At 40.1% G+C, this 27558-nt stretch overlaps 1 protein-coding gene across 2 annotated transcripts; it reads left to right on the plus strand.

Annotated features, from left to right (window-relative positions):
- FUCA2 (alpha-L-fucosidase 2) lies at positions 1-27394 on the plus strand. 2 transcript variants are annotated; one of them, XM_075203225.1, is made up of 8 exons: positions 1-45; positions 704-980; positions 4639-4826; positions 5733-6072; positions 18356-18566; positions 19867-20057; positions 21454-21562; positions 24195-27394. In XM_075203225.1, exons 1-8 carry the CDS (start codon positions 6-8, stop codon positions 24348-24350), a joined length of 1512 nt encoding a protein of 503 aa, XP_075059326.1. In that variant the 5' UTR covers positions 1-5; the 3' UTR covers positions 24351-27394. The 2 variants fall into 2 exon arrangements, with proteins under 2 accessions (XP_075059326.1, XP_075059327.1); XM_075203226.1 differs by lacking the exon at positions 1-45 and adding an exon at positions 277-375.
- Positions 27395-27558: the final 164 nt, after the last annotated feature.

Consider the following 27558-nt stretch of genomic DNA (forward strand, 5'->3'; position numbering starts at 1 on the left):
GAGGCATGTGGTGGAGTTTTGAAGTAACTGTTGGATCTGAGAATTGTGGGTGTCTGAGGGCATGTGGGAGCATTTTGTCTCAAGTGGGGCTGTTATTGAACAAGTGGCAGGTCTGAGTGGCATTTTGGAGCAAGTGAGAAGCATGTGAGGGCATTTTGGGATGAGTAATGTTGGCATACTTCCCAACATGTCAGACTCCAGCAGCAGGACAAGGGGTGTGAACAAGTCATGGTGGTGTGTGACCACTCACCTAGCGCTGTAAAGCTTTAGGCTGCTTATTAGAAATCTCCGAACTCCCAACATTCTGGGACAAACCTGTCCCCGGGCGGGAGAGAGCCCTAAAATCGTGATTGTCCCGTTGAAATCAGTTGGGAGGTATGATCAGGGCGCAATGCTGAAGGGGGGGCTTCCCTTCTCTTCCAAGAAGCTAAAAAAATTAAGTTATAGCTATAGTATGATACTGGGGTGCTGAGGTTGTTTTAGGGCTGGTTTTTTTTTCTTGAAATTAAGGTTAATATGCTTCCATCTTTCTTGTAACCATGATAAAATAAAGAACCATGATCGTATATTTCACTATTAAATATTTATCGTTTGTTGGGAATAATTTTCGTGTATAATAACCGTGAAACTTCCTTGTAATTGATTTGGGACAGAGACGCTTAAGGCAAGTTTATGAATATATGTGTCTTGTTCCTCATTGTAGACCCACGGTCATGTGACAGTGAGCTCAGACATACAGGAAGAAGCCGCCGAGCAGTGATCATGTGCTGGGCTCGGTGGGCTCCGTACGGGGGGCTCCCTCTGCTGGCCGTTCTGCTCCTCTGTTCCGCAGAGCCCGGGGCTGCCCGAGTCAAATATGAGCCCACCTGGGAGTCCCTGGATTCCAGGCCCATTCCGGACTGGTTCGATGACGTCAAATTTGGCATCTTCATTCACTGGGGAGTATTCTCTGTCCCCAGCTTCGGCAGCGAGTGGTTCTGGTAAGCAGGGACTGCATAGAACATAATAGGTGCAGATGGTGGCTGAAAGATCGCTCAGACGGACCATCAATAGTTAGATTTTGTTTATCAGAGGTTTCACCTGCACTACTGCTAATGAAAAACTGAGCAGTGAGACTCGAATTAAGACACCAATTTTGCTTAGTTGTCACTGGATCTGATTTTAAGGGACTGTTCCATGATTGGTTTTCTATGCAGTTCTCTGTAAACAGTATATATTTATCATATATGCTGTTTAAATGTAACTATCTAAAATGTAATGATTTGTTGTCACATACCATTTCAATTGACTGAAGAAGGAAAGTTAAGATTTGTTAGATTTTATTATAATTTTTGACCAAATTTGCTGACCATTGTAACCTGCGTGACCCCTTTTTTGACAGTCATACCCAATCCGGTTGGAATTCTGACTGGAGGGTAAATCATGTTGGCATTTAAACCCCAGTTGGCATGTGGCCACACACCTGCAATATAGATAAATTTGGGCCACTGGCCTGTTATTCTGCATGTGGCTACTATATGACAATGATAACATTGTTCCTATCGCAATTAATAGGATCGTTATCAAGCATTGGGGGAAACGTGATCAGAAGATGACTGCTGTTGGCTTGTGTGTGAGATATTTTTCTGACCAAACTAATAGGCTGCATGACAGTGAAAGTTAGTTGCCCACTTGTCCTGTTAGACAACTGCTTCTTAACTCCACACTCACCATCAGCAGCTCATCTTTTGAGGATTTCTTTTGTTGGAAACAGGTAGGATAATTACTGACCCAGTCAAGTAGACTAAGTCACCTGTGCATGATTAAAGAAATCCTGAAAACATGGGCTGTTGCGTGGGGACTGGAGTTAAACGCTGTGATAGACGAACAGCTGGATCTCGTATGACTTGGCACCCCGTGTGTGGAGCCAAATTGATGATTCTATCACTCATCCCGTGTGGGTGTAGTACGAATTAATGATACTGACTACCCTGACAGTGACTACGACGACATTGGAAATCCAAAGACTCATACCCCGACATGACAGAAACAGCGAATTTACCATTAGACAGATGGACTAATTTCACAACCCGATCTGTTGCTGACTGTTGTAAATAATGTCACTTGAATACGCGACCGATCTTAAAACGGCAATGCACGGACCTGACTTTTAACGGTAAGGCTAACCTCTAACCCTTAAAATACTACTTATATGAGATGAGTGTCAGGCGGGTCCGTGCATTGCCGCTTTTAAATTTGTCGCGTTTTGAAGTGAAATAATTTAGTACAGTCGGGAACAGATCGGGTCGTGAAAATAGTCCATCTGTCTAATGGTAAGTCGCCGTTTCTGTCATGTCGGGGTATGAGTCTTCGGATTTCCAGTGTCGTTGTAGTCCCTGTCAGGGTAGTCACTGCCGAGAAAGTGACTACCACCGATCCTGTGTATGGCCACCTCAAGGTCATAGATGGAGACCCAGTAGTTGAGAGCAGTTAGATCGCCAGGATTATAGTTTATTCGCTTGCTCAGCCTTGTTCTTGAAAGGCAGGATCTGTACAATGTGGCCACCCATGTGTATGCCCTAACTACTTACAGATCTGTCATAGAGTGATTAGTGTGTGGCCAGCTTAAGATGTCTATTTGGAGCGACGTTTAGAAAAACTGTAATTGTAGTTTTAAGGTGTATTTAAGGAGACAAGTGTGCTGATCTTGTTGGAGGCAGTGCCTTGTCTATGGCAAGCCATGGACTGAGAGTTGGATAGTTGAAGGAGCATTGTCCTTATGCAGCATGGAATGTTGTTGTTAAGATCCTTTCCAACTGACATGGGAAACTGGTGTGAAGAACACTTATATGAAAAACAAAGTTCCTACATACACAGATACATTGACTGTGTACAAATCTGCTCAGCCAATAATGTCATTCTTGCCAATAGTACTGATTTTCCCCTGTCCTAATTTTCGGTGGCCGAAAAGAGCATGGCTTGCCTGAAAAGGTGTGTTTTCTCCCCCAATAGGCCATTATTTGGGCAGATCATTGTCTGTGTAGTTCAGGGTGTGGCCTACTTTGCCCTGATTGTACAATCTGGAATGTTGGCTTTTACATAATGTGTGTCTGCAAATTGTTTGCAAATATAATTGCCGGTATATATTATTTCTATTATTAATTTATTATTTTTGAAATTTTCTCTAAAATACTATTAAACTTAATCAAAAAAAGTACCTGACCTGGCCCCAGGAAAGCCGAGTAGAAGTAATTTATGTTCTCAAGATCTCTTCTTCGGACAGAGATTTTTACTGATCTGTGTCCTACTTGCTTCTAGTGTTGCTAGTCATGTTTGGCATTGGTAAAGTGTTAACATAGTTGTTCACATGGTTAAAACACCACAGATGAAAGTAAGATGTATCCCAACCTTTTATGGGTATTTAATGTCAGCTGACATTGTTACACAAAATACATAACTTATAAACTGCACACTGTCAACTTAACAGCAAAACAAGATCTTATCCACTACCCTCCCAGTATTACACTTCCTACTAATTTACATAACATGTGACAACAGAAATTTCCTTTTTAGAAGCTTGTCCATTCTTTACTTTTTTAAACAATAGACCTCAGTTATTTCAGGTAGAAAAACAAATATTTCCCTTTTGTTTTACAGACATAAATGTTTATTATATAAATTGACATACTAATTACTTTTTTTAACTATGTTTTGATTAAAGTTTCAAGCAGATAAGCAAGAATAGGAGCAAAGAAGAAAAAAAAAGGATGGGGGGTACATCTCACAAACTGAAATGTTTAAACTGAGTTTTCTATGAATTCATCCAATTGGTAATTTACATAAAAAATTGCAAATGAAGGAACTGAAGTAAGCTCTTTAAATATAAGTTAGGTGCTTTATGAGCCCCCCTAAGGTGAAGTAGGAAGTGAGATAACTGGATTTTACGTGGACGTTTAGCTTAAAGCATGACAAAAACTAGATTCTCTTGTGCCTGGCTTATGGAACTGAAGTCGACGTATGTGGACCAGGGGCTCCAGAAACTTTGAAAATTATTGTGTCAGACATGTATCATGCTACTCATATGTTCAAGTTTGAATTACCGTACTAACGGTAATAGTGTGCAGGCCGTGTTACTTGTGAGAGTAACGCGGCCAATTGAATTCCCCCCCTATAAATCATTGGCAGATTTGCACTGTCATCTGACATATCAATTGTTTTTAAAGTACAGTATCTAATTTTTACAGTTTAATATCCATTATATGAAACCTGAAACTTTTGTACGTCTTAGAATGTAGATCTGTAGCTGTATTTAATTTATGTTACACAACAATTACATGTCATATTAATGATTTATTATTTTAATTGTCAATTGTTATAACTGCTAATCGTTTTTCAATTGAAAACAAGAATTACATGGTTGTTTATTATAATCATATATCCCTTAATGTATTGTGTGTGTGAATTGCGCTCTATGTCATTGTGCAGGTTTACTTGTGAGCAACAATTTACATCTAACTCCTTATGTTGTAAGTCAAACAGTCAAAATGACAACTATAAAATGGTATCTGAGTAATAAAAACATTCCAGAATACGCCACAATGTGGTTAAGAAACATAAATACATTTTACTTTTTTTTTGTATAATTTTATTTGTGTTTAGGTGGTATTGGCAGGGAAGAAAGATGCAGCCTTATGTCAGTTTTATGTCAAAGAATTATCCCCCCGACTTCCGTTATGAAGACTTTGGGCCTCAGTTTACAGCTGAGTTCTATGACCCACAACGTTGGGCGAGCACTTTAATGGCATCAGGGGCCAAATACGTTGTCCTTACTTCAAAGCATCATGAAGGTAAATACAGAAGATACAGTATTACTATACATATTTTAAAAGTGATATCATATTCAACACTGTAGAATATAGAAATGTTTACTTTAAATAAAACAAACCAATCAAACAATAGGCATACTCTGACACATGAGGAATATAAGTTGTGGCTCAGTATAGCATAATTGTACAACAGTAGAGCATAATGGTATAACAGTATATTATAATGGTATAACAGTATAAGGCGTTATTCACACTGACGTTTATTTGACATTAAAAAAAAAGTGAAAGTGTATGTCAATCACAGACAGGTTTGAAACGTGGCTAATTGCATTTTTGCTCATGTTCAGGAGGAGGACATTGGCAAAGCCTAGGCGACCTCCAATGTGTTCACTTGCTGTAAACACAAGTGAATGGAGCATGCAGCATTTGGAAAACACTCCCAAACACAAGTACCATAGTAAATGGGCATGGGGTCATTGGATACAATGGTTTCCATTTTCACACCCATTTTTATGTCTTGTACTAGCATTAAAAACTCAAGTACAGCATAAAAACTTGACAAAATTGGGGTTAAAGCTTAAAGGAGAAGTGAAAAATAAGGAAGAAGTAAACATTAGATAAAGTAGTGCAAAAATTATCAAAATTGGGGTTTGCAGGAGCATGGATTCATGTCCTATTTATCATACATAAAAAATATTAGATCATTACTATCGTAACGGTTTAGTACAGAAATTGTATATTTTGGAAAGATTTTAAAACCATTTTACTTAATAAAGAAATAATGATTGTATATAATTTGCCATTTGAAGATATATATCTTACACCCCCTGTCTTCTTTCTCCTCTTCCCCCATTTTTCCTTAAGCTGTCTTCGCCTCTCCTTAGTTATAAAAAGGACGATTATTCACAACCATTGTTTTCTTTAAAGGTTATACTTTGTGGGGTTCCAAATTCTCATGGAACTGGAATTCCGTAGATGTGGGATCAAAGCGTGACCTCGTTGGGGAGCTGGCCGAGGCCATCAGGCAGACCACAGATATGCACTTTGGACTCTACCACTCTCTTTTTGAATGGTTCAATCCTCTTTTTCAATTGGATAAGAACAACTCTTTCCAGACACATTATTTTCCAGATAGCAAATCTTTGCCTGAGTTGTATGAGATCGTGATGAAATATAAGCCAGAAATCCTTTGGTCAGATGGAGATGGTAATGCCCCATATACTTATTGGAACAGCACTGGTTTCCTGGCTTGGCTGTATAATGAAAGGCATGTTGGTAATTTTTCGTAATTCAGTATACATGATTAGACAGTGGTCAAAAATGTGGTTAACAGTAAAGCTAGGTACACACTACAGAAAATTTCTCCTGATGTGATATTGTTAACGATTTTACCAACAACTGAGAGTCCCGATGAGCATACCGATTCATGCCGACACACCTACATGTTTTACATGATTTACCGTCCGATCTGTGACTTTCGTCTGTTATAATCATCGGTTTAAAAGATCGTGACTCCATACACACTGTACAGATATGTCGTCCCAGAAGCATATGCTAGATTTATTTAAATAAAGGACTGAACCTCAGCGCACACAACACCCACAAACATACATCCAGAAACAGGAAATATCATTGCCATTCATTCCATTCTTTAGCGTTGTGTATACTGCACGTTCGGCAACTCCATTCACAACTGTACTCTTTTTATGATTTATTTAAACATAATAATCACCCCTTCAGATAAATGAAAAGCTTGTGCTTTGTTGCTTCTCGCCTTGGCAAGAACACTGCAAATACTGAATCGGAGGGAAAGAAGAAGGTCTCCCTTTTCACATATGCCACTGCTACAGGAGATGTGGGACAACAATCCTAATGACTTCAGGAATTTCCTGTGGAGTACTGAGCCCACATTCCAGGAGCTGCTCCAACTGGTCATCCCACTCTGATTCAGAAGGAAGACACCCATTTAAGGAGACCCATATCTGCATAGCAGAGACTGGTTGCTACCCTACGATTTTTGGCTACTGGAAGGACACTGGCAGATTCCAAGTACAGCACAGCTTTTTCACCGCAAGCTCTGGGTTTGATCATACCTAAAACCTGCACGGCTATCGTACAAGTTCTCCAGTGACAATATATGAAGGTTGGCAAAAAGACCTGGTCTGATTTTAAACATTTTTTTTTTTTTTTTTAGTAAAATAGAAACTTAAAATAATAACATATTAAAAACAGCACAAACAAAATACATACTGTATATTTCAATCGTAAAAAAATTAAACTAGCTCAAACACAAAATTATATCTATATATATATATATATATATATATCTATATATTATATTACACACACACACACCTAGGTGTAAATTTTACAAGCAGTAACCACTTCCACTGTATTTCAGCATACAGTGGAAGTGCTTCTTGGGGTCCAAAAGACTTGAATAGGCTCCATACTGGTTGGCACATTTTCTATGAACTGGAAGCACGTCCACTGCATGCCAGCACAGTGGAGGTGCTCCTTGGTGCCCCCCATCTCTGATGTTGCCTGTGGCGAGGGTGCAGCTGAAATATATGTAATGGGGTTGGCCGGAAGAAATCTTGTGGGGCGAGGAGGTAGTCTGTCAATCTAGTGTGTGTCTTAATTACTCCCCTCAGCGCCCTAAAGAGCACCCCGGTAACTAAACGGTCAACCTTTTTTTTTTTTTGACAGGAGCTCCCAACAGTTTACAATAGGTAACCCTAGTTTCGCATTAAATGGTTTGCTGATTCTAGTATTTGCCAAGACAGGGTGTGCTTTGTTCGGGCTCATGTTCCCTTTTCTTTCATCCAGTCTGGGGGGCACTGCTCACCATGGGTTGTGGAGGGAGCTTGGGGGAGTTGGCACCTAACTAGTTAACTTTAGTACTGCCGACAGACCCCTCCCCTCTACAATCCCCCTACCCCCTCTTGTTCAGTTTTTTTTAGGTGCCCGCGGAGTTGGGCAGTGTTTTTTAGTGCTTAGTGTAAATTTAAACTTTTATTTCTTTTATTTAATTTGTAGAAACTTTTTTTTGCAGGTGGCAGTGCTGGAGTGTGTTCTACTATAGAGAACACACTCACAGCAGTAGCAGAGCAGGCACTCCCCTGTCAGATGGGAGCCAGCGGCTCTCACTGACAGGGACAGGAAGAATGGGTGCCTGAATTAGGAGTGACAAGCGGTCTCACGGACCGCTGTCACTCCTGGAGCCTCCCCGATAACCGGCGCTGCCACTGCAGGCATAGAGCGCCGGTTATCGGATATGTAATATGGCGGCGGCCATCTTGGATTTTCGGAAGGGCACAGAAAAAGAAGGGGGCTATACCTGGATCCCCCCTCATGTATAGGAGGGGGCATCGGGTATCTTCCGCTGCGGAGACCTCCCCTGGAGGTCTCCACTACTCTGCCACAAAATTCTTTTTATTTTTCTTTTTGGCCACAGAGTCGCTGCAGAGGCAGCATTACTAAAGGGGGGGAGCTAAGAAATAGAGCGCCCGCTCCTTCCACAGAGAGAGATGGTCTGTTCCAGTCTTCTGGCGCCAAGGAGAAGCCCGGGAAGAGAGAACAGAGCTGAGGGAGCAGACACCAGGATACTGCTGCTGGACTTCTCCCCTGTTTGGCCTATGGGCTAAGTATTTGATTTATTTAAACACATATTCTGTACTGCTGTGTACAAGTGGGCTAGTAGGGGTTATTTTATAGTTCTCCTACTTGCTTAGGTATTATTTTGTGTTTATATCTAGATTAGTTGATTACTTGTAGCTTACACCTCTTTCTCCACACATTTATATCTCTCTCTCTCTCTCTCTCTCTCTCTACTCAGCTAAATTTTACAATTTTAGTCTGTGTGTTTGGTGTGCCTTTCTTTATTAAGAAATGTCAGATAAGGGAAAGGGCCCTATTGCAAAATATTTTACATGTTCTAAATGTCATGTTAAATTACCTAATGGCCAGAAGGACCTGTTGGCGCTATGCTCTGTCTGCGAAGCAGAGGTCCCACCTGCGCAAACCCAGCAAATGTCAGCCCCACCGACGGAGGAACCGTCCTGGGTGGCCTCCCTATCACAGTCGGTTTCCTTTTTAGCTCAGATGGTTTGCCAATCCAATCAGTTGTGGTCTAGTGTTGTAACCTCGGTGGCTAATAATCCTAGTACACAGCTGGGCCTCCCTACTGCCACAGGTTCTATTGGAACCTCTATGCCAGGGCCTTCCTCTTTACAGACGGACCAGGCCCCTGTTCCCACAGAACCGCCATGGTCCACAGCATTTATAAAGGGCTTGGATAAGCTAAACCAGTTACTTGAATCCCCTAACATCCCGCCTTCTAAAAGAAAGCGTCCTAGGTCTGATAATAATACCCTTACGGTCCTTTCAGACTCTGAGGAGTTTTCAGAGGAAGAAGGGGAAATTAATTCTGATCCTGACCAGGTTCAACCTTTGAGTCAGGAAGAAAGTTCTAGAAGCCAATTTATTAATGATTTGGTTTTAGCAGTAAGACAAGCTTTGGACCTACCAGAACCGGAGGATCCTACTCCTAGAGACAGAAGTCTCTTTAAGAAGGCCAAAAGAAAGGCTAGCCGTTTTCCACCTTCAGTAGAGCTTAAGGATATTGCTGAAGGAGCCTGGAAACAGCTTGATAAAAGGTTCTCTGTACCCAAAAGATTCTCCCTGTATCCGTTACAGGAGGAAGATGTGGCCCGCTGGGAGACTATTCCAAAGGTCGATATTCCAATAGCCCAATTGGCCAAACACACTTTACTCCCAACCCCGGGTTCAGCATCTCTGCAGGATGTCAATGATCGTAGGGTAGAATCTCAGCTGAAATCTATATTTGCAGCTGCGGGTTCTTCCTTTAGACCCACTTTTGCTTCAGCTTGGGTGGCTAAAGCCATGGAAACATGGGCAGACCAGTTAGCAGAGGCCCTACAGGACTCCGACTTATTTCCCCTGGCTTTGCATTTAAAGGAGGCATCGGGGTACCTTTATGAGGCGGCCCAGAACACAGCAGCCGTTTCATCTTCTATTCAGGCTGCATCTATTTCTGCAAGAAGGACGTTATGGCTGAAATCCTGGGAAGGAGATGCGGAATCAAAAAACTCTGTGGAAACCATTCCTTTTTCTGCAGCAGGTTTGTTCGGCCCGGAATTGGATACCCTGATCTCACAGGCAACGGGGGGTAAAAGCACTTCCTTGCCGGTACTCCCTAGTAGGAGCCGTAACCCTCGGGTCAGCTCCTTTTGCCAGCCCTTTCGGGGGGCTTCCTTGCCTAGGGGTCAGTCCTTTAGAGGCAGGCAGCCCAATTCTCGAGGCTCCTCTGCCAGGGGGAGATCCTCATTTGCAGGTAGGCATCATACTTCCAAGACTTAGGAGAAGCTTACATCCTGACGACCACCCTGTTCTTTTGGAGGGGGAGCCAGTGGGGGGACGTCTGTCTTTGTTTCAAGAACAATGGGCAGCATCCTCTCAAGATCCTTGGATTCGGGGCATTATATCAGAGGGGTACAGGATAGACCTGCTGGGCACGGTTCCACATCGTTTCTTCTTAACTCCGTTACCCCGAGATCCATCAAGACGCCAATACAAGATTGTGTCGCCTCTCTTCTTTCTCAAAGAGTTATCTGCAGGGTCCCAAACTACCAGAAAGGACAGGGCTTCTATTCAAACCTGTTTCTAGTCAAGAAGCCGGACGGCTCCTTTCGGCCCATCTTAAACTAAAAGGGCCTCAATGTGCACTTAAGGGTGGACAAGTTTTGGATGGAATCCCTGAGGTCAGTGATAAACGGCTTGGAGAAGGATCAATTTTTGGCATCCATAGATATAAAAGGACGCTTACCTCCACGTTCCCATTTGGATCCACCTTCAATCTCTCCTAAGATTCACAGTGGGATCCTCCCACTATCAGTTTCGGGCCCTCCCATTCGGCCTCTCCACAGCGTCGAGGGTTTTTACGAAGATCATGTCAGTTATGGCAGCATGTCTTCACCTACAGGGAGTTCAGGTAGTACCTTATTTGGATGACTTGCTCATCAAATCATCCTCGGAGACTGGCTTACGTCATCACTTATCCCTCTCCTTGGCAGTTCTCGAAGGCCATGGATAGCTATTAAACCTAAAGAAATCTTAGATGGTCCCGTGTCAATGCATGGTTTTCCTAGGGCTCATTATGGACACCAGTCAGCAAAAGGTATTCCTGCCCGTCGAGAAGATCAGTTCTATTCAGAGTGTAACAACTCGGGTCTTGACTTCTCCCAGCCCTTCAATGCACTTCACCGGACATAGATCTCATGGCCTCCAGACACAACAGAAGGGTTCACAGGTTCTGCGCAAGGGCAAGAGACCCCTTAGCGGTGGCAGTGGACGTCATGACGATGTAATGGGAATTCAGGTTGGGATACCTATTTCCTCCGATTCCCATGCTTCCTCGCGTACTCAGACGAGTAAGGCAGGGGGGTCTGCCAGTAATTCTGATAGCTCCCTCATGGCCGCGCCGAGTCTGGTACGCGGACATAATCTCTATGGCGGAAGCACAGGGAATTCCTCTTCCGTCACGAGACGACCTGCTTCTGCAAGGCCCCTTCCATCACCGGATTTTACCTCCGCTCAGTTTAACGGCATGGCTGTTGAAGCCAGCCTCTGGAGGGCTAGAGGTTTTTCCCCCAGAGTAGTAGACACCTTAATGCGAGCCAGAAAGCCAGTTTCAGCTCGCATATATCACCGGATTTGGAGAGCCTACATCAGATGGTGCGAAAATAGGACATGTCCCTCATCCTCCTTTCGTCTCCCTTGCTTGTTGGCTTTCCTTCAGGATGGCCTGGAGGCAGGGCTTCGGTTAGGTTCCCTAAAAGTTCAGGTATCGGCTCTTTCAGTGTTTTTTCATCTGAAACTAGCGGATTTACCAGATACTAGGACTTTCCTTCAGGGAGTCTTGCATATTCAACCTCCCTATGTTCCGCCTACAGTACCATGGGATCTCAACCTGGTGCTGGATATGCTTAAAGGGCCTCCCTTTGAGCCATTACTTGGTGCAGATTTAAAGTGGTTGACCTGGAAGGTCCTCTTTCTTTTGGCTATCGCATCTGCGCGTAGGGTTTCGGAATTAGGAGCTCTGTCTTGTCGGGAACCATATTTGGTTTTCCACGAGGACAGAGCGGTGTTAAGAACCAATCCTTCCTTCGTTCCAAAGGTAGTTTCGGCTTTTCATCTGAACCAAGAAATTGTAGTTCCGGTCTTTTCATCTACTTCCCATTCTGATCAACAGTCTATGGAAAAGTTAGATGTGGTTAGGGCTCTCCGCATTTATGTCAAAAGAACTTCTCAGATTAGACGTACCGATTCTCTATTTATGATGCCAATAAGAGAGGCTGGCCAGCCTCAAAACAGTCCATTGCAAGATGGATTACGGCAACCATTAAACAGGCTTACATAAAGGCTAACCGTCCTGTGCCGGAGAGACTTACCGCCCATTCCACCAGATCGGTAGGGGCGTCGTGGGCAGCAAAAAATGGAGCTTCTGCAGACCAGCTTTGCAGGGCAGCAACCTGGTCTTCTGTCCATACATTTACAACATTTTACCAGTTTAATGTATTTGCATCCACTGATGCAAATTTCGCTCGTAGTGCTTTACGAGCGGGATTTTCAGAGTAGTCCCACCCTTAGGGGGCTGCTTTAGAACGTCCCCATGGTAAGCAGTGTCCCCCAGACTGGATGAAAGAGAAAAGAGGATTTATGTACTTACGTTAAATCCGTTTCTCTGATTCCGTCTGGGGGACACTGCGATCCCTCCCTTCTGCTTTTCTTCTGTGTGCTCTTGTTTGACTGGCCTTTCCTCCTTGGGCTTTTTAATTAACTGAACAAGAGGGGGCAGGGGGATTGTAGAGGGAAGGGGTCTGTCGGCAGTACTAAAGTTAACTAGTTAGGTGCCAACTTCCCCAAGCTCCCTCCACAACCCATGGTAAGCAGTGTCCCCCAGACGGAATCAGAGAAACGGATTTAACGTAAGTACATAAATCCTCTTTTCCCCTCCTGCCAGTTTGTTGCCCTTATTGCTGGGTGGCGTGCTCCGTGTCCTAGCTGTGTGGTTTACTGGCTGTATTCTGCTGCGAGAGAGGCTGCGGCGCAGATTCCTCTGCCACATCACACAATCCTACCTTAGTAGGCAGATGGCTGTGTAATGAAAACAGAAATGTAAACAGTATGGTAATAGATGTTTTGCTTTGTAGTTCCCATCGACAGTCGAGGAATGGTAAATTATGGCTGAAGATTTTGACATATTGTGGAATTTCCCAAACTATGGCGGGGTTATAAATGGGAAACATGGCAGAATTCTACCAGCTTCTAAAAGTGGATCCTATTTCTATGACTGCAAGGGATTCTTCGGCATTATCCTGATGGTCGTAGCAGATGCCAAATATTAATTTATCTTTGACAAGATAAATTAGTAAAACTGGAAAAGTCAGATGGTGGGCATTGGATCAGACTCCCTTCCATGACAAACTTAAAAACAATGCACTTAATTCGTCACTATGCACCCAAACAAAATTAGGACTCCATTTTGTATTTGTAGCTGATTTTGACTGCAAAGTAATATTTTAAAACCTTACCCTAAAACAACCTCATACCTGAAAGGACCGATTAGCAAGAGCAAGGCTAGTAGTGGAAAATACTTTTGGTATATATCCATACCACCATGAATCTGCTCCTTGACAAAATAGACAAGGTGGTGATGGCTTGTTGTGTCTTACACAACTTTCTTATGTGGAAAAGCCCCATTGTTCGCAGCTCACCTACTACTATGCAGCATACTGTAAAAGTTGTGGATGTGGTGGGGTTGACACCACTGGAATCATCCCAGAGGGAGAAATGGCAGCAAAACTGCAAAAGCAAACAGTGAGAAGTATTTGGAATATTTTAATGGTGAGGGCTCTGTGTGCAGAATGAGATGTTATAATCTATCTACATTGAAATTCTGTGTTTGAAGTACTCATGTTTACCAAAATGTAAACAAATATTTTATGCATTCATGATTTTGTGTGTTTACTTAGTATGCCACTATGCACCTGTCTTCAGTTTCCAGAGGGACAGATGAGAATCTACTCTTCATCTGGAGCACATTGCTTGTTGACAGTCTAACTATTTCTTGGTCAGCTGTGAAACGCTGAAGGTCAAAGCACAGCTTCAGCCCCTGCTCCAAATTTGTTTTGGACTCCAACTTATTGAGTTCCTTCTCGAACATAATCCTCATGTTTTGGATCTTCCCCTTGACCCAATCTACAGTAGCCTATGGGAAGACTCACCCTCACCAAGTTCTCATAATCCAAGATCCTCTTTTGCCTGTTAAATACTCTTTTGATTTGGATTGCTACAAGCAGGGATGGGATCTGTAGGCCTCAATGAAGTCCTCAACACTTTTGTCAGATGCCAACCTAAAATTTCTATAAAAGATTATATAACATTTTATAATATTTCCATTCATGCAAAAAATGATCAAAATAAAGTCTCGTAATAAAGTACTTTGCCATAATTGCAACGAAATTTGGTATAGAAAGTGTTGAATCCATTAATAAAGCATGAAAACTTTACTAAAAGTGTCAATGCAGAGCTGCAAAAACCACCGCGGATGAACACGAGACGAGTAAACGTACGCTCACAATGCTGCACTCAGCAACTAGAGCTGATGTGATTGGTCCATACCAACATGGCAGATGAGCAAGAGAAAGATAAGTGGAGGAGGTAGGAGAAGAAGAGATGCCATTGGAAGAGGTGAAAAGAGCCAAACCAATGAGTCCAAGGGAGTTGGAGATGATGGTCAGAGTGTTGGACCAACATGATTACGGTGGTCACCAAAAAAAATACAGAAAAGTTAATTACAGAAAGGAAATAATCAGAAGCTGATTAATATGCTATGTGACAAACTTGGAAAAAAAAGAAATAAGTTCCAGATACAGAAGCGATGGTTAGATTTGAAGAACAAGGAGCAATGAAGCAAAAGGAGCAAAGTTGAAGAGTATCTGAAAAAAGTGAGTACGAAAAGTGGTTATTAAAACTTTGTTAATCTTGCTAGTAAACAGTGTTAGTAATTAACGATAACAATAACTATTAGTAAAATAGTGACATCTATTTACAGAAAGAAAAATACATGATGAAGTGTGCACCTGCAAAGAGAGGGAGCCATAGCCAATGTGGACATAAAAGATGAAAATGCAGACATAGGAATTGGGGTAATAAAGAGGAACCTTAAGAAGGTAATTAAAAATCAATAAAAAGTTAAACATAAGGTGTACCCTGTGCCTATATATTAAAAAATGATATCTATATTTCAGTTGCTGTGGACCATAACGCCTGGACAAATCCAGGAGGGACATCAGCACAAAGTGATTTCAAGCAGTGAATGCTAGTTGTCCAGAAGAGTGTTCAAAACAATGATGTGTTCCATTTCATTGTTAGAAAAAACTCAATTACGGTTTCCGTCCTTCATTTAGTTCCTATCGTCATTTCAGACGAAGGTGAAGAAGGAGAGGAGGTCGTGAGCATCAATAGTTCTCCGGTGATGCAACAGATGTGGTCGAGAATATGGCAAAGCTGAACGAATATTTTAACGAATTGAGGGCAAACATAAATGTTGTCAAGAAGAAGTTCCTCAAACTGGAGAAAATTTTCTTGATTGGTTTCACATTTATGAAAAACCATTGCTTGCATCTAAACAGCTGAAAAGTTAAAATATGTATTTATATTGTGGTAATTAGTATATTATCCTATTTTGTAGTGCGAGAAATCTTATTTCACACCCACTTACTAGAAATCTTTATTTTGTTTGAAAATAAAGGATTTTGTAAACAACATTCTGGTTTCAACAGATTATACTGAACAAAGTGGGTACAGAATAGGTTGGCATAAGGATGTGATACAAATCTCTGGGTTGGTATCCAACAATAATGTAGTTGAACCAGTTCACAAATCCAAACGCTAGACAGAATGTTCAAGCATGACAGTCACTGATGTAAAGATAGTCAATTTCTAATGCCACAGTATGAGGTGTGCTAGCTAACCATATGGAGCTCGTTGAACAGAAGTAATACTGTTTGCGATTCAACAGATAGACAGGATTAAGTGGAATTGCGTGTAGCGATACAGTTCACCAGATAACAAATCAAATAGGTGGGAGCGTACCAGAAAGTAAAATAAAACCAGCTTATCTGTATCAGGTTCTCCGACAGGAAATCTCAGCTCCGTCTGGTGTGTCAGGAACAGGCAAAACAGCAACTGCAGTATACAGTAGTTCTTAGCCTCAGGCAGCCGTCCCCATACAGTCACCGCTCACAGTCTGCTCTCTCCAAGAGAGAAGAGCAAGAACAGACTGTGAGCGGTGACTGTATGGGGACGGCTGCCTGAGGCTAAGAACTACTGTATACTGCAGTTGCTGTTTTGCCTGTTCCTGACACACCAGACGGAGCTGAGATTTCCTGTCGGAGAACCTGATACAGATAAGCTGGTTTTATTTTACTTTCTGGTACGCTCCCACCTATTTGATTTGTTATCTGGTGAACTGTATCGCTACACGCAATTCCACTTAATCCTGTCTATCTGTTGAATCGCAAACAGTATTACTTCTGTTCAACGAGCTCCATATGGTTAGCTAGCACACCTCATACTGTGGCATTAGAAATTGACTATCTTTACATCAGTGACTGTCATGCTTGAACATTCTGTCTAGCGTTTGGATTTGTGAACTGGTTCAACTACATTATTGTTGGATACCAACCCAGAGATTTGTATCACATCCTTATGCCAACCTATTCTGTACCCACTTTGTTCAGTATAATCTGTTGACATCACTATTGCGCCCTCCTTCTGTTGCACCTACCACATCTATTTTCGGCCTTACCAGCCAGAGTTTTGAAGGAAGGCTGCCTCCTCACATGGAAGAGGTGTATATGTGGGTTTAACTTTATCACTTCATTTATACAATACTGCATTGAGCGCCAGTGTTTATATCTTGTTGTCTACAACATTCTGGTTTCTTTGGTGAACTGAAATATGACTTGTCCATAGTGGCCATGAAAGGTACAAGAATAAAACTATATATATGTATCTATATCTATATATCTCTGCATGTAGTTGGAAAATGAAATACAGGTGGATAGTGCAGAATGGAAGAAATGGACACAGCACATGAGTAAATAAATGAGACTTTATTGAAAATTGCAATTTCACATGTGTTAACAATTCATGTTGTACACAATTGCATACAGGAACACATATATGACAGAGCATGTAAAAATGTTTATTATTGATTCGCTATGAAAAGAATACTGTTGTCTAAATGTGAAGCACATGGAAATACAGCATGTGGGAGACATAAGTGACAACATCATACATTTAAATATGTACACCCAGAGAGGCGTCGCTGTTGGAGGAGCCATCGGTAGAGTTGTCCGACAGATGGTAGCAAGTACGGTTATAAAATCAAATCAAATGATACTTCGTGATTTGGTATGATAAAACATGATCGTTGGAGCGTACACACTAATGCGATATTGAATACAACGGCCATTTATTGTGTTATTGCAACGATAATTGGGTGAAAAAACTGTAGTGTGTACCGATCTTAACACCAAACGGGATTGTTGCCAATTTAAGAAATTACGTTCACTGTAACAATAAAATGGGTTAGGTTATACTTCTAAGCTACTTTACAGACATTAAGCAAGTAACTCCTTAGTTAACTAGAGCCATGTTTTTGGTTTTTTTTCTCACTGGGTTTTTGGAGCATGACACTGGCCAGTGCTAAGTCATAATCCCAATCATAGATGTTTGTGGCAGCCCTCTGAGGCAGTGCTTTACTGTGTGTTTTGAACATTGCATGGACTGACCCTTTTCTTACTCTAAATACCAGCAGTTACACCATTGATACACATGACTGTTAATTAGAAGGGACATCTCATTTAAGGGAGTAGCATAAATTTTAAGGGCCTGAGTCAGTAAGGAAAGTACAGCAAAAAATAATGAGTAAATGTTCTTCTGGACAAACCATGTTATAATGCAAGGCGTGCAAGTTAGTTTATTTTTTTGTATATAAGTTAAATACTGGCTGTTCTTTTTCTAGCACACAAATATTTGATAGCTTTATTTTTATACTAAAATTTAAAGTTGATCTAGGACATGCCCTATCCCAACTATATATCTGTCCCCACATTTTAAATTTAATTTACTTACCCCTCCAATGCAACATGGTTTTGGCCAGGTGCAAAGTTACTCCTTTTTTATGTTTTGCTCTTTTTAATGACTCAGGCCCTAAATGTGTTAATTGGATATATTTACAATAATGCAAACAATAACTTGCCTGAATATGCAGGGCCAATAACAAACATGTAGCAAAATGTTACATCTCATCTTTATTATCAAACTCAAAGGTTTAAGAAACCATTATGTAAAGCCCCTGATGTATTTCTTGTATTACACAGGAACTGTGTTTATCGTGGTTAAAATATTGTATGGTCATTGCAGATTTCACCCATTCTTTTCCTCACCCAATTTAGCCCAGTTCGGGATAGTGTTGTAACAAATGACCGCTGGGGATCTGGCTGTATTTGTAAACATGGTGGCTATTACACATGTAGTGATCGCTACAATCCTGGACACCTACTACCTCATAAATGGGAGAACTGCATGACCATTGACAAGCGGTCTTGGGGATATCGGAGGAATGCTTTAATCTCTGAAATGCTGACCATTGAACAACTGGTGCAGGTGAATATTTTGCAAACCACCCTATAGGGGAGAATGACATGTGGGATTATCATATTCGCTATTAGCAAGCTGCATGTAATAATCTGATCAGTGTGTGTTATAAAACAGCAAACGGAAATTTTCAACTAAATGTACAGATTTAGAGGCTGATGCAGAGTGGGATGTATGCCAGTTTGCTTAAAATATCTTGTATGAAAACGCTCTGCAGGCCCAGAAAGTGGGTGCATGCTTCTGACACTTACACCCACCTGCACCTGGAGAGGCAGAGTGGGGAGGAAACGGGCATTCTAAGATTGGTCAAGCGCAGTAAAGGCGTGTTTAAGTAGATGTGGCTCATTCAGACCTGTAAAAACTTGCATATACACCTGTTAGGAGGGTATCTTTTGCAAATACTCGCTGCTGACGATGACTTTTTGTAAATCTGACCAATTTTGAGAACGACTGTACATCAGTCCCTTAATAATAATAGAATAATTTTAATTTAGATTTTTTTATTTATATGGCGCCACAAAGGGCCCTCAGCGTCATGCATAGGAGAAAACAACACGGCATACAAGGAAGTACAAAAAAACAAAGTGCAATTAAATTGACAACCCATCTGAGGACAGGTAGACCGGACAGAGAAGTATGAGTGAATAAAGAATAAACTAAAGGTTTTGATCATTTAACATTCTGTTAAGAGCTCCAAGAATAAAGATTGAAGTTTCACTCAACTGGATTTGAGAATGGATATCAAATCATTGTTGGTATACATTGTAGTCAGGGCGTCAGCACTTCTTTATTGTCCCCCCAGTATATGTTGTTCTTGAGTCCTATTTTTTTTTATCTGCATATTAATTACCAATTGTAGGACATATATAAAAAAACTGGTGCTTGACATAATATGCACACAATATTCTGTCAGAAAATTGTCCAGTGCAATTGAGCAGCATATTTACATTTTTATGGATGTGTCTTACAAAGACCCTCCTGATTATCTCCTGTTTTCTAATTAATTTCAAACTATTTTTCAACAATTTTTAAAAATCAAACCCTGCCGATTCTTACCTCCAGAAAAGCCGAAACATTGCCAACAGTTGCTGAGGGGAAAAGTAGCATTTGCTTATTCATAAAATCTTGCATCTAGCATATAACACTTTAATATACCAGTAATGGTAAGTGTTCTATTGAAGGGATACAATTTCAGGTACTATGTTGATGATGATGTATCGAATTACATAATGTTTCTGTGCTACTCTTCATAAGTTACCCTGCACTGTGGTGTACCTGTGTGTAATTGTATATTTCTTGCACTTCACAGGAGTTAGTTGAAACAGTGTCTTGTGGTGGAAACCTGCTGATGAATATTGGACCCACTCATGATGGTAGAATTCCTGTAGTATTTGAAGAGCGCTTAATACAGATGGGAAAATGGCTTAACGTCAACGGGGAATCAATTTATAGCACAAAGCCGTGGAGAGCACAAAATGATTCAGTGACTCCAGGAGTTTGGTGAGCGCAATACATCTCTTAATCTGTTTTCTCACTTCTGTTGTACACCTTGAGACAAGTATTAATTTATTGGTTTGTACATGCCCTACATTGCTAGCATTCATATCCATATCTACCGGTATTTATATATTTTCTTAGATTGCTATTGTTGTGCATTGGTTCCCTTTGTACAGTGTAGATATGCCATATCCAAATGCAAGAAACATAAAACTTGTGTGATATAAAGGCCTTGGTTTAAAAAAATAAAAATAAAATAAAGCAAGAAGCCAGAATGCTAAAGCAATGTTTTATTCAAGTAGGCATGTACGAATTAATAAACATTAAAGTCATCTTAATATGGAACATTCCCTTTAGCTACAAAGAAGATAGCTGTCTTTTTGGGAAGACACAGTAAAATAAATCTGGCTCTCTTCGGTTGAAAAGAAAAAGTAGTTTGACGTGCCAAATATAAAAATGATTATGCCTACAATTACACTGCAACACCCTAATTAGGAAGATGTGCAATTGCTGCATTGCTTCGCCACAATAACAGAGTTTGTGTGTCTTTTCATGTATTTTTTTTTTTTTTTAAGTCTTCTTACAATTTTTTGAGTGTATGTTACTATATATAACTTGCTTATATTATATCATCTTAAAGAGGCAATTTTTTGTGGGTTAGCATATGTCAATGGAGACTATGGAGGAATCTATCTAACTTTCACTACACTACACCATACTTGCCTACTTTAAGGGATTTCACTCTGGGAGATCCCTGAAGAGGGGTGCAGTGGGAGGGCGTAAGGGAGCGGGACATGGCAAATCGTGCCATTTTGGCCCCACCTCCAAGACTAAAATCAACGTTTTGATGCGGAGGGTGGGGCCAAAATGACGCTGTTCGCCATGAATTAAGGCCCATTGGGGACAGGGTGCAGGAGACTTTCCTGCTCTCCCAAAATTCGGGAGTCTCCTGGACTTCAAGGGAGGGTAGAAAGTATGCATAACACAGTGTTGCCATTTTTTGGGGTCTTCAAGTAAGCACAAGTTATTTTTCTAATATATGTACTGTCATTGTTTACTGCAAGATGTGAATTTACTGAAAGCAATGTTAAGTATGAGAATATGGCTGTTACGTAATAATGTTGTGTGTCAATGAGATGGTTCTGTAGAATATTTTCATTTTTCCAATATCCCTTCATAATAATTTTACTCTCTGACTTATGTATATGAAGTGATCTATGTGAGAAAATGAGAGCACATTGTTGACTTTTTCTCGCTGAACCGATGTACAGTTACTGTACATGATTATAGCTGAAGATTCTTTTGAGAGAACACCAATTGCATGTGTGTGAATCAATCTGCATAACCAGTATAAAAGTACTTAGTCTTTGAACTTGTTAATTCCGTATCTACCCAACAGGTATACATGTAAACCTAAAGAACAATCTCTGTATGCTGTATTCCTGACATGGCCCACTAGCTGGAACTTACTAATTGGGGAACCCAAAGCTACCAGTGGTCAGACAGAGGTAAGTTTTCTGTTCTCCGGATACAACTGCTTTTGAAATTCTAACTTTTAGATTCTAAGCAGTGACTATATTACAGAGTCTCAGCAGTCTTCTCACCAACTTATGTTCCTTACATGTTTTACCTGAAATATTGTACTCTCAGCTGAACATATACCCAAGTTTTTGGTAACATGTATAAACTTCAGAGATACCACTATGAAAATTCAGTGGGTTATTGCTTTATTTTCATTTGAGGAACGCTCACATTTTCAAGACCTATTCACATTATAAATGGGGTTTTCATATGTGGTAACAGTGCGCTAAATACATGTATAACGGTTGGTGAGGTTTTAGTCATTGGTCTCTAAGGTCACAGCACTGACCCATTCACATTGCAATAAGGTGTAAAAGTTCAACATACGTCATGCTGGTTCTTGGTGTACTACTCATAACTTTACACCGATAGTGGCTGTATTTTATATTTGATCCAATACTTTAAACAGGGACCTATTACCATACTATATTTTTGAGAAAAAAAACAACCATTTATTTAGAAGACCGTTCCACATGACAAATAGTATTTGTTTGTCTTGTGGACCTGACGTCTAAATAAATGTGTTGGTTTTTTTTTAAACTGTATTGGTCACAAGCATTTAAGTAATTAATGTTTCATAGGGGTTGTGGTATAAGAGAACTGTCTGCCCTGGGTTGCGAGCATCAAAATCCTCCATCAGTTTGGTTTTATTTATGCTTGAGATTCAGCCTTTAATAACTAGGAGTTCTTGTTGCCCCCATATATCAAGCTTGATTCATTAAGGAAAGTAAGGCAAAAAAATTTGTAAGTTTTCTCCTGCACAAAACCATGTTACAATGCAAGGGGTGTAAATTACTTTATTATTTTGCACATCAGATAAATACTTGCTGCTTTTTCATGTAACACACATACTTGATAGCTTTATTTGTACACTGACATTTAAAGTGAACATGCCTTACCCTAACTATGAATCTGCAGTCACATTATAAAATTGGCTCCCCCCTCCAATGCAACATGGTTTTGCAAAGTTACTATTTTTTTTCCCTTTACCTTCCTTAATGAATCAGGCCCATCGTCCTTGCTGGTTGTTAAGTAATTTTACAAATATCTTTTTAAATGTGTATAGATAAATATAATTTTAAAATATGTATAATTTTTAAAATTGACTGTTCCTCCTGTTTAATATGTTATCTGCAGAGTTTTCCACGGACACCTTCAGGTTGTCAAGGATTCAGGGCTGTCTAGCCAGTTATAGATAAATTTGCCCAGACTTTAGCTCATAAATCAGGGGATTGAATACTATGTATTCTGCTGATTGGATGACCCTTTTCTAATCTGAAAAGGACAGTTGTTAAACTATGTGCACACTTTATTGCCAAAACACTTGCAGACAGAATTCTACCAGAATATGGACCAGTGTTGCTTTGCTGAATATAAGCCCATAAATATTGGGGCATCGACACAATTCTCATATTTTGGGCTCTATACACCACCACAATGGATTTGAAATGAAACTAACAAGATGTGCTTTATCTGCAGACTTTCAGCTTTAATTTGAGGGTATTTACATACAAATCAGGTGAATGGTGTAGGAATTACAACAGTTTCTATATCCATTGTGGTGGTGTATAGAGCCCAAAATATGAGAATTGTGTCGGTCCCAATATTTATGGACTTGACTGTATATAGCCATACTTGTCTTTAAAATCATCCTGTGTCTGGTGCAGCTATGATTTATTTCTTATGTTTTATTTTATATTATATAAAGTGGCACGCACTTAACAGTTCTTAAAAATATGTCTGAAAAATCCAATGATATAAACCTATTGCTGCTAGATTCCGAAAATAAAAGAAAAGCAGAAGAGAACTCGTATGTTATAATAAAAAAAATATTTCTCACCTTGTGGAACATTTTTAATTTACCAGCTGAATGAAGCCAAGTTTACCTGTGCATTACTACCATTGCTTTTTTTCTTTTCGGCATGACACTGTGTTTGAGTTTTAATGTATTAGGGATATTGTCATATCTATTTATCAATATAAGGTACCTTTTTATCTACTCTGTGTAGGAGCTAGAATTTGAGTGTTTGCTATGGCTAATATCAGCTACCGAGTAATCTGTAATCATTGATTTGCATACAATAAAAACAGATGCTGACATCCAGTGTAACATGCAAAAAAGGGAAAATATTGCTTAAACTTTTTTTTTTTTTTTTAAACAAACCAGTACCAATTTTTATATCAGGCATCTGCATATAAGATGTGGTGTTAGGGTGGAGCTAATGTGTTTGGCTAAACTAGGTCGACCAATGAGAGAAGCCCAAGGTAATCAGATTTCTGTGTCAATTGCTGCGATGAGCTGCAGTTTAGTAAACTAGTGCTGGTTGTAATAGACAGTGTGTGGGTTGTGCATTTCCATCCTACTGCTTAGAAAGAGGAAAACAGCTTTTTTTAGTTAGCATAGTTCTTGCAGAGTAGTGTATTTTGCACATCAGTTATTTATGGTGTTAGTTTCAGTTATTCAACTTAAAATGTTAACATTATATATTACACACTTTCTCTACATGCGTAGCATTTTTTTTTAGGATGATATGATCAAAATAGTTTTTTCTGTTTCAGGTTCACCTGCTTGGATATGAAGGGAAACTAAACTGGGTGCCACTAGCAGAGAAAGGAATGGTTATCTCACTGCCTAAACTCAGCCCCATGCAGATGCCTGTTCAGTGGGGTTGGGCTCTCAAGATCACCAGGCTAAATGAAGTCATATATGGTTGACATGGTAAATGTGTAAACTATGCAATAGAAGACTTCAGCAGATGCAGTTCCGGAATTTTATGCAAATTAAAACCACTTTAGTCTGTAAATGTAGAAATTGACTATTCTAATATGTACTGTAAATAGATACAATGTTAACTCTCAATCACATTAGGAGATTACTGGCCTTAAATATTTAAAATAAGATTCATCATAAAAGAAAAATTGATTACATTTATACTGCTAACATTAACACTAATTAAAAATGTAGGTATGTATTTTGTTTACATGGCTTGATAACAAACATACAGCTATGTACACTTCTCAAAATCAACATGGTTTTAAAATATCTTTCATCAACCCACTATTCTTTTTTATTTATAAAGTGCCAACATATTACTCAGCACTGTACATTAAGATTGTGAAACAAAAAGAGAAGGTAAAGATGGCCCTGTCCAAACAAGCTTACAAAATAATAGATGGGGGGAAACATTTAATATGTAAAGTTGCGGAATAAAAATTGGAACTGTTAGTACTGTATAGTACAGCGCTTGTTCCTGGCTCCAGACAGTTGCTGATAACAGGTACAGTGCTAGTTCCAAACCATACACTTCCTTTGTCCACGATGGGTAGGGGAATTCTAATAAGATAGACTTGACCCACACATCTACTGTTCCACTATAAAGGGCAGTAGCCTACTCATTCATAACTGTACCTTAACAGTAAATATTGATTTTTTTTTTCTGTAGATGTAAATATTCAGAAACAAAATATGGTTTACATTTTTCCATTCGTAGAATATAAATTTAGGGACATGAGTGGGAGTCCTACTGCTTGCTCAGAAATGGTAAAAAATGAGTATCTTTAAGATGTACACCTGAGCACTTAAAACAACTTCAATCATGCTTCTCTATATTCCTCTATGACAGCCAAAATATCAAATGCAATTTCTGTGACCCTTATGCTTCCACCAGATTTGACAGCATTAACAGCCATAGGGCTTAATTATCTATGCCCGACCAGAAGTTTAAAGATAGTCACTGAGGCCTAATCAGAATCTATATATGAACCTAGTACACCAGAAGAACTGGTAGGAATTAAGCCAGCACTGGTTGGTAAATGCCTTGATCTGGATGGCTTTACAAATCTATGTTAACAAAATATTACAAATGACAGTGGTTCCCAAGTTGAATCAAGACACTTCTTTCTGCATCAGCTTTGGCCGTTGTTCCCACATAAGGCTAAACTGAAGTTAATACAACAAAATATTGGCTAACAGACAGAAGAATTCTCATCTATCCTGATCAGTGAAACTTTGCCCTTTTAGTGCACGTGTAAACATAAAATACCTGTCTTCTACTGTTGGAAAGGCATTTAAATACATAAATTGGAATGTACTACTTTTGATGCTGGAACATGTTTTCTGTCTGAGGCTCTCTTATTGTTATGGATTTAGAACTAGATAGGGATACCTCACTCAGGGTGAGGATGGATGTAATTATACCTCTTTCATGCAGTGCAGTAAGGACTAAAGGTCCAAAAACTGAGGGAACAAGGGTTTACGAGATATGTCGCTGGGAAACTAATGTCACCTGCCAGCCATGAAGAAGAGAGGGGAGGGGTCTGGAGCAAATTAATAGACCTTGTTAGTGTGGTCCCAAACAGAAAGGGAGAGCGCCACTATCAGGTGATACTTTGCTCACAAACGATGGCAGGACGACTGTAGCCACAGTAGGCAAATTAAGAGAATCGGCATCCAAGGAGACCCATAGTTTAAAGGGAGAAGCTACATTCCATTGGACACACTGATCGAGCTGCGTCGCTTAATAGTATCTTAAACTTGGATGCAGCTGAGCCGCCGCCCTGGGAGGGTCGTTGTAGAGTTTTTAAAAGGACTCTTGGGCGTTTTTTGGACCAGATAAAAGTGGAGGTAGTGTGCTGAATAAATTTCAAGGTTTGGGGAGGAATGTGGATGGTGAGGGCCTGATAAAGATAAAGAAGTTCAAGGAGAATATGCATTTTGACTGCATTTATGCGATCGGTCCAAGAGATATGTTGTGGATGCCAGAAAAGCAGGTCATCTGTAATGGTGGATGGGAGGTGGGGGTAGTTTGCTTGGTATAGCCTGTGATTACGATTTAGTGAGAAAAACTCTTACATATTTCAGATTGTGCAGGCACCACCTGAAACTAAATTGAGATTCCAAGCCCGATTTGAATTTGTATTAATTTTGTACCCGGATAGGGAGCCATAAATCTCCAGGTCAGTCAGAAGAGGTGGTAGTCGAACTTGCGGGTGGGTAACAGTAAGAAGCATGTTGTCAGCATATAATGTTATTTTGAATTCAGGGTTGCCAGACTTAATACTAAAAAGTTCCTTAGCACTGTGAATACTCTGTGCTAGTGGCTCAATGACTAGAGCGAAGATAAGAGGACATGGGGCAGTCCTGTCTTGTGTTGTTAGTGACAGAAAATGGTTTGGTGACCACACCATTCACCTGAACGGCAGCAGATGGAGCGTGGTACAATGCTGAAACACCGGAGAGGGTGCAGAACATGAAAAGCCAGGAAATCTGATCAAATGCTTTATCTGCAGTCAGAGCCAATAGAAGGGATGTAAGATTACGTCTATTAATAGTGTAAATTAAATCAGTGGTATGTCTGAGGCCTGACAGGCGGAGACAAATCCGATTTTTGTTGGAATGAATTAAAGAGGGGAGAAGGATGTTCAATCGGGTAGCTAGAATTTTTGCTAAATTTTTAAAAATGAACATTGAGCAATGAGATGAGTTTATAGTTAGAGCAATAAATGGGGCCCTTTCCAGGTTTAGGAATGACCGCAATGTTGGCACGGGTGGTGGCCAAGTCACAGGTTGGCCCCTTTAAAATATCATTAAAGAACTCTGTAAACCAAGGTACCAAAACAGCAGAGAATTGTATATAGTACTGAGAGGTGAAACCATCTGCACCTGGAGCACAGAAAATCTTCCCTATTTTTTATTTTTTTAAATGTACGTATATTTGTAAAAGTATTTTATGTAAAAATAAAGTATCAGTCATAGAATATATTTGACTAAACCATCTGTCCAATACAGTCTTACATTTTGTAGCTCTATAAAACTTCTGCTTATATCTCCAGCAATATAAGCCTCCCATGATCACTACAATGCAGCAGTTTTTAGGAATACACCAAAATAAATGTAGTTATGTTACAAATGTTTTTATATATT

The sequence above is a fragment of the Mixophyes fleayi genome, chromosome 3 (assembly GCF_038048845.1).
Source record: "Mixophyes fleayi isolate aMixFle1 chromosome 3, aMixFle1.hap1, whole genome shotgun sequence".
NCBI classification, from domain to species: domain Eukaryota; kingdom Metazoa; phylum Chordata; class Amphibia; order Anura; family Limnodynastidae; genus Mixophyes; species Mixophyes fleayi.